Source organism: Scardinius erythrophthalmus, assembly GCF_964197995.2.
Source record: "Scardinius erythrophthalmus genome assembly, chromosome: 8".
NCBI lineage: Eukaryota > Metazoa > Chordata > Actinopteri > Cypriniformes > Leuciscidae > Scardinius > Scardinius erythrophthalmus.
In genome coordinates, this window is record NC_138228.1 from 5,711,777 (window position 1) to 5,720,437 (window position 8,661).

Genomic DNA, 8,661 nt, shown 5'->3' on the forward strand with positions numbered 1-8,661 from the left:
GGGGCTACATTAAATATACTGTACCAGTTATTTTTTTCTTCTATTCGGGCAAAAAGCATAAACCCCAAATAATATATTTTAAAAGCAATCATCTGTGAAAAAAACAGACTTTATGATGCCATCTACTGTTTATTATAGAGGATTGTAATAGATGAGAAGCTCTTTCCAGGGACGGAAAGTCTTGTTCAATAACATGCTCAGGAAAAAGGGGGTTGCGCTTATTGAACTCGGGGACAAAAATTATAAAATGAGTGAGTACATCTTGAATCCATTTTCCAATCCGTGTTTTTGTCTTATCCTGAATCACTACGGTCCACCTATAATAAGTGTTTATATTGGGACTATTTTAGACTGGTTCGGGTCGTACTGCTGCGGAGTAGCCCAGTACCTGCGTGACTGCTAAAGCACCAAAAGTTAAGGACTGCAGCTTTAATAAAAACTAAAATAGTATATTACCGACCCTAAAATACAATTTGTATTTCACCTTGTTCAACTTGTTACTCTGTTTATTAAAAAACTACAGTAGTGCTGCAAGGCACGGCAATGAAAATACCCATGTCTTGCATCAGAATTAGTAAATTCTGTCTTACTTACAATAATACACTATTTTAATACAGTCTGTGTCAGGCTGTGACTAGATCATATCTAATGATGTTGATTGATGATTACCTGATACTGGAGGGCATCAAAACCTTTAAATACGAACTCGAACAGCGTGTGCAGATTGTCTGGGCTGGGCGATGTGACAAAGATATTTGAATAGCTGAGAAGAGAACACGAAGTCAATTAGTTATTCAAATGCATAAAATCCAGTCAGGAGGCAAACATAACAACAAAACGAGCTTATTCATAATCATAACACTGTTCTACATACCCAAATGCAACAGCTGCGGCCATAGCCAATCCCAGCGCAGCAGATTTACCTCGACCGCGGGCAGCAGTGAGAGCCACGGTGCTGCGCAAGGTCTTCTCTGAAATAGCCTCAATGAACTTCAGCACTGCTTTGGCCTGAAGACATAAACACAGGTAAAATCAGGCCACATTGAACATATCAGCATCAAGATTTCTAGGAGTTCTTTTGATTTTACCTGGTCCATAGTTTTACAGCCGTCCACTAGAACGCCAACTGGCTGTGTGTCCTGTAAAGACTCCTTCAGGTCCTTCAGCTCTTGTTCCAGAGGAGAAAGTCCCTCATCCTGTTGGCAAAATCAAAACAATTACATTTATGCATTTGTAAGACGCTTTTATCCAAAGCAACTTACATTGCATTTCAAGGTACACATTTACATTCTAATCAGTTCTTGCTTTCCCTGGGAATCAAACCCATGACCCTTGCCGTTGCAAGCGCCAACGCTCTACTGTTTGAGCTACAGGAAAGATTAAGAAATTCATATAAACTAATTAGCAAACAGAACACTATCTGGTTATGAACCAGGCTTACCTGTGTTTTTGGAGGGACAGGTTTGATGTTGTTAATGTGAGTGGAGACTGGCAGAATGTTGAGTTGGTCATCAATCACGACACATGTCTTGCAGGAGGAGAGAGACAGGATGAATCTGGGGGAAAATATGACAAGCATCATTTCTGCAGTTCTTTCTTTCTCACAGGATAGTACAAGAATAGGTTTTGTACTATGGATACACCAATACCACTTTTTCCAGAGTCTAACACCGATTATTTCATTTTTGGTACATACAGAGTATCGATACCCGTTTTTTTTTTTGCATTTGTAATTTTTTTCAAAAGATAATATTTAAATGCATCGGGTCGAGGAAATAGACTTGTGTACGGCCGTTACTGGAAGCCAGTGATTATAGTTTATAAAGTTATAAATATGGATCATATTTTCCTTACAAAAATGCATCGCTTCGCTTCAGAAGGCCTTTCCCCAGAGCCATATGGATGGATTTATGATGGATGGATGCGCTTTTTTGGGCTTCAAAATCTATGGTACCATTCACTCCCATTATAAAGCTTGGAAGAGCCAGGATATTTTTGAACATAACTCAGATTGTGTTTGGCTGAAAGAAGAAAGTCATATACACCTAGGATGACTTCAGGGTGAGTAAATTATGGGATAATTAAAATTTTTAGGTGAACTATCCCTCTAAGGGATCCCTCCTGTTGTCCAACAAAATAAATACTTGATGGCTGAATGTTTGAAAATCATTAAGACATTAATATTAATATTCTAATGATTAAAATACTACTAATATCTAATACGTTAATATTCTATGAGTGTTTTGTAATTAAATGTCATGAATTGCAGGACCGACCTTTCATTAAACCTTCCAACAACATCCTGGTGAGCCTCTGTCCTGTATCGAGAATGAACATCCTGAAAGAAAACACACATTTAAAAAAAATATATTCCCACGCAGATTACCAGCTTCATATTGGCATACAAGCACTTCAGAGGACATCTACCATCGTCATTGTGTACAGCTGCTTCAGCGACTTCATAGTCCTCAGAAGAATGACCACAATGCCTCCTCCTTCTACAGTCTCAACAGTCCGAGCCAAGAGGTTGGGAGTGAGCGCTTCAAAGTCCTGGAACAGGAAGTCAGAGGAACTTAATCATATTTAATGCATATATTTCTAAGACCTCTAGATTATCAACATGATTAAAACTTTGCTGAAAAAACTCTTGTACACAATGTACTACATGCCTTTTTTAGCAAAAAAACATCCTCCTTAAGGTATTTTTGCTGTGTAATCTGATTTTTTTTGTTTTTAAGTAAAGGTAAGAATAACTTTTATATTGTAAGTAATATTTCAAAATTAACACTTACTGAACTAAAGTAACTTTTACTTGATTATCTTTTTTTTTTAAATCCTGCTAAAATGTGAGTATCAAATATTATATATATATTAGACATTATTGGAAAATATGGGGTGTGTTCACACTTGTAGTTCTGTTCGATTGGATCATTTGGTCTGGACCAAAAAAAAAAAAAAAAAAAACATTTAGTCCTGGTCCACTTAGCATTTTTAATAGAGAAATGTGTTCTCAAAATGATGGGTCGGTTTTAATTACGTTTATTTCGCGACGGAACTTACCGAACATACAAAACAATGCCGTACTCTGGGCTAAATGCGCTGGTTGTATGTGCGTAGCCCACATATGATGGTATTATGACCAGCTGAGAACTCGTGAAGAGCTTATAAAATGTGTAAAGGAGTCAAAACAGCGTCAGCAATCCCTCCGTCACACACACATACACACACAGATCTGCTGCGAGGAGACGCGGTTTTGTGACGGGCACCATTGCAACCATCACGAGAAAAAACAGATATGCTTGAGCATTCGGTGACATTGTGTCCCGTTTTTGGTTGGTTTACATGTCTTTGGTCCGTGTTGCATTCATATCTCACTCGAGTTTGTTTGCAAGCGTTCACACTTATTCAAATGAACCGCATTAACAGAGCAATCACACCAGGGATTGTTTTAATCAAACCAAACATGTCAAGTGTGAACAACCATAGAGTGACTAATAATATTTATATGCTTTATGTTATTATGCTTAGAATTGTACATTTTTTTTAAATGTTCGCCATATAAATATCAGCATATTTACAGTACACTGAGTATGATCTCTCCATATTCTCCTACATCATACTATATGAGCCTTAAAAGCCTGGTGTATCAAATATGATACTAAACAAAAACATATACACAAACTTCTAAGCGTTCAATAAACTCTTCCATTTCAAAAAATAATTAAGACTCTTATTTCATAAGGCTTTACTGGGTTCCACAGTAATATGCAGGTCCTGTCTGAGATGTTTGCCACTGACATTACCTGTAGAACGCACATGCCGTAAGTGTTTCCCAGAATCTTGTGAGTCTCGTTGTAGTAGCAGTAGCGGATGTTGGTTGCAGCGACGAAGAGCTCAAATGGATCGTCCTCTTTTAGATTCAGCGTGCCTGTCTTGATCTTCTTCTGCAGCTGTCGCATCCTCTTCTTTCGATTGCTGTAAAGCAACAGGTGCATTTCTATCAGTGTTCCTGATAGCACTCAATTTTAAACCAGTAGAAAGTCTAGTCAGATGAAAAAGGGTCTGGAAATAAAGGTTAATATTGTTTGGGGAGCTCAAATGTACAGATACAGTAATTTTAGAAACATACTATTTTTAATGTTTTTGAACGAAGTGTCTTATGCTCATCAAACCTGTATTTATTTAACAACAGTAATATTGTAAAATATTATTACTATTAAAATAATGGTTTTCTTTTATAATGTACTTTAAAATGTAATTTATTCCTGTGATCAAAGCTGAATTTTCAGCATCTTTACTCCAGTCTTCAGTGTCACATGATCCTTCAGAAATCAGTCTAATATGATGATTTGAAACAGTTGTTCTGCTTACTATTAGGGATGGCATCCAAAATAAAAGTTTGTTTTTACATAATATATGTGTGTATGGTGTATAATTATTTTCTATATATAAATACACACACATGCATGCATATTTTTATTGAAATATTTGCATGTATATACTGTGTATATATATTTATATTATAAATAAACATTTTATATATAAATAACACATTTTTCTTAAATATATATGCATATGTGTGTTTTTATATATAGAAAATAATTATACTCCATACACACATATATTATGTAAACACAAACTTTTATTTCGGATTCGATTAATCGCGATTAATCGTTTGACAGCCCTACTTACTATATATATTTTTTAGGAACCTGTGAAACTTTTTTCATTATACATTGATGAATAAAATTCAAAAAAGAAATTGTATATAACAATATAAATCTTTACTATCACTTTTTATCAATTTAACACATCCTTCCTGAATAAAAGTATTGATTGCTTTTAAAAAACGAAGGAAAAAAAAGTACTGACCCTAAACTTTAAAACGGTAATGTATGTTGTTACAAAAGATTTATATTTTAAATAAAATGTTGTATCCTGAAAAAAGTATTACAGGGAGTTATAAAAAATATTAAGCAGCACAACTGTTTCCAACATTGATAATAAATCAGCATATTAGAATGATTTTTAAGGATCATGTGACACTGGAGAATAATGAAAATTCAGCTTTGCTTCACAGAAATAAATAACATTTTAAAGTATATTAAAATTCAAAACTATTATTTAAATTTCTGTATTTGTGATCAAACAAATGCAGGCTTGATGAGCACAAGAGACTTCTTTCAAACACATTTAACATAATGTTTCCAAACTTTTGACCGGTACTGTACAGAATAAAAGCTTTGATCATAAAACTAAGCATTTAAAATGTATTATTGGAAGTTATAGAGTGACAGCTGATATGAATATGCATTTTATGCCAGTAGTCTGCTACACTGTTATAAAGATCTCATTGATTTACATTGCAAGCTATCAGAATATATACAGTACCAGCCAAAAGTTTGGAAGCGTTACTATTTTTAATGTTTTTGAAAGAAGTCTCTTATGCTCATCAAGCCTGCAGTTAAAAAAAAAAAAAACAGTAATATTATGAAATATTATTACAATTTAAAATAATGGTTCTCTTTTTTAATATACTTTAAAATGTAATTTATTTTTGTGATGCAAAGCTGAATTTTCATCAGCAAGTACTCCAGTCTTTGGTGTCTTATGATCCTTCAGAAATCATTCTAATATGCTGATTTATGATCAATGTTGGAAACAGTTGTGCTGCTTAATATTTTTTTTATAACCTGAGATACTTTTTTCAAGATTATTTGATGAATAAAAAGTTAAAAAGAACTGTATTTATTTAGAATTGAAATCTTTTGTAACAATATACACCACCGTTCAAAAGTTTGGGAACAATAACTATTTTTTTTTAAAGAAATCAGTACTTTAATTCAACAAGGATGCGTTAAATTAATAAAAGGTGATGGTAACGATTAGGGCTGGGCGATAAAACGATAACGATATGTATCGCGATAGACACGTAATCAATATCAATAAAAAATGCGTTCGATAAAACGTTCGATAATTTTTTTTTTTTTTCGTTGGAAGAAACCAGCAAAGCAAGTTTGACTGCATGAACAAAGGCACTCACTCTCTAGTAACTAGATAAAACAGGATAAGTCAGCTCGCCTGACTTAAAGTCTGACCATAGTCAGACCAATGTCGTCTGCAGATTATGCAAGACCGTCGTCAGTTTCTCTGTTATTCGCGTGCTGATGCGTTCTAGCGTGTGCGTTTCTCAGCGCATACATGTGAAGCTCACATGCACTAAAAGCCTGTCTACCAGCGCCTGAATACTAAGTTATCTTTCGAGTCTTATTTTGCTAATACTGTTATATACACACAAGGTTTACATAAACTAGTCGGATATGTCTAAAGTGAAAGCAAACTTGAGAAAATTGAAAGAAAATCTGCTTGTCAAATGCGTGTATAATAGGCGCGTCGCGCGCAGCTCTTAAAGAGACAGTAGTAATAGTAAACGCGCTGCCGCTTGTCCTTAAAGGGATAGTTCACCCAAAAATAAAAATTATCTAATTATTTACGCACTCTAATGTTGTTCCAAACCTGTATTAATTGCCTTCTAATATTTTCTAATATTAATATTTTGAAGAATGTGGTATCCAAACAGTAGCTGGTTCCCAATTGACTTCCATAGGAGAAAAATATACTATGGAAGTCACTGGGGTACATCAACTGTTTGGTTACCCACATTCTTCCAAATAACTTTTATTTTCAACAGAAGAAAGAAACTTATTCGAGTTTAAAACAACGTGAGAGAGTAAATTATGAAAATTAGAATTTTTAGGAGAACTAACCCTTTAATGTTAATAAAACAACAAAATGTAAAGAGAAAATCACACACTGCTCTTGACTAATAATTTTATTAATAGCTTTAATAAGTATCAATGTATAATTTATAGAAAATAGAAAGAAATAGATTTATAAAATTTATAGAAAGAAATCGTAATATTATATTTTTGCCATATCGCCCACCCCTTTATAAAGCATTTCTTACGTATTCTTTCATTTTGCACCTTAATGTTAAGAGATAATTGTTAAGTGTTCATTGTGATTTTAGACTTTTGAGTTTTCCATGGTCGTGTTGACATTTCTGCCTTTATAACTGATGGGATTATAATCAGAGGTAGGTTAAGTTTAAAATAAAAAATCTTTAAATGTAATATATTTGTCTCCTGGACTGGTCCTTATTTTAAATATGTTATAAAAAAAAATCAATAATTATCGATATCGACCGATATGAAACACTTATATCGTGATACAGTTTTCAGCCATATCGCCCAGCCCTAGTAACGATTTATATTGTTAGAAATGTTTTTATTTTGAATAAATGCTGTTTTTATAAATAAATGCTGTTAACGTTTTACTCATCAATGAATCCTGAAAAAAGTATTCCAAAAAAATATATTAAACAGCACAACTGTTTCCATCATTGATAATAACTGAGTATCAAATCATCATATTAGAATGATTTCTGAAGGATCATAAGACAACAAAGACTGGAGTACTTGCTGATGAAAATTCAGCTTTGCATCACAAAAATAAATTACATTTTAAAATATATTAAAAAAAGAGAACCATTATTTTAAATTGTAATAATATTTCATAATATTACTGGTTTTTTTTTACTGCAGGCTTGATGAGCATAAGAGACTTCTTTCAAATACATTAAAAATAGTAATGTTTCCAAACTTTTGACTGGTACTGTATATAAATAGGATATTTTTCCTCAGTTTCGGCCTCTGAACACAACAATGAATGAGTTGTTTTGTTTTTTGGGTAATCATCATCATACCTGCTAAAGACAAGCTCCTTCTTGTAGCACCATAACACTGACGGCCGGGCTCTGACTGTGGCTTTAGACAGCATGTGGTGGAGAATGACAACCTGGATGCAAAGTGCACACATGAGCGAGGCTCTGCAAATGTCTCACATTAGTACAGTAACAGTATCATTAAACACAGTCATGCCTCACCTGATCCTTTCCACGATCGCCGACTATAACGAACATCGACCGATGGTGTTGTGCGACGCCGTTTTCTATCTGGACACGAATGCGATTGTCCACCTTCTTTCGAAAAGTCGCCATTGTTTCGAAACTGCACCCTGTCACCACGAACACAATAAAGTCAGTTTTACATGATGAAACGAAGTAAACACTGTAACTGTTAGTTCGAGCAGAGACATTAAACACATTTTACAACGCGCACGGACAAAACTATGCTCGATATGTTTATTCATATCACAGGGCATACCTTAAATGTTGTATCGATAAAGCAAAACAAACTGTTTGGATCCTAAATACAACTTTCTGGAAATAAAACTACGCCTCATTTACAGTAGACTATCATGCTCGTGTATTCACGTGGGAAAGCCTCGGCGGAAGGACCCTGAAGTGATGGACCCCAAAACAGACATGTAGCCGTCCGTGAAAGCGCCTGTTCAGAATGATAGAAAAGCGCGATTTGTATTTACCAAATTAACGCTTGTTGTTGACATTACCTAAAGAGATTGTTTAAATAGTCTATGCTTAAAACGTGAATGTAACGTACTTAAAAAAAAGTAGGTTGCTACGCTGTCAGAATTGTCAAGCAAGTGATTTTGTATCATTGTGGGAGTTGTAGTCTTTCTGTAGTAATTTCTACAGAAAGTTTCTGAAAATTTTGTTTTCAGAATTAATTTCTTAATAAC

At 34.2% G+C, this 8,661-nt stretch overlaps 1 protein-coding gene across 1 annotated transcript in view; it reads right to left on the reverse strand.

The window, feature by feature from the left end:
* nat10 (N-acetyltransferase 10) overlaps nt 1-8,410 on the reverse strand; it is a 25,127-nt gene extending 16,717 nt beyond the window's left edge. Inside the window, exons 1-10 of the mRNA XM_081372227.1 lie at nt 8,226-8,410; nt 7,946-8,076; nt 7,766-7,857; nt 3,804-3,975; nt 2,428-2,550; nt 2,277-2,338; nt 1,442-1,556; nt 1,089-1,196; nt 875-1,008; nt 670-763 (exon numbers count right to left, since the gene is read on the reverse strand). Coding sequence (XP_081228353.1) covers nt 670-763; nt 875-1,008; nt 1,089-1,196; nt 1,442-1,556; nt 2,277-2,338; nt 2,428-2,550; nt 3,804-3,975; nt 7,766-7,857; nt 7,946-8,059 — 1,014 coding nt within the window. The 5' untranslated portion in view covers nt 8,060-8,076; nt 8,226-8,410. The remainder of the gene's footprint in view (nt 1-669; nt 764-874; nt 1,009-1,088; nt 1,197-1,441; nt 1,557-2,276; nt 2,339-2,427; nt 2,551-3,803; nt 3,976-7,765; nt 7,858-7,945; nt 8,077-8,225) is intronic.
* Nucleotides 8,411-8,661: the final 251 nt, after the last annotated feature.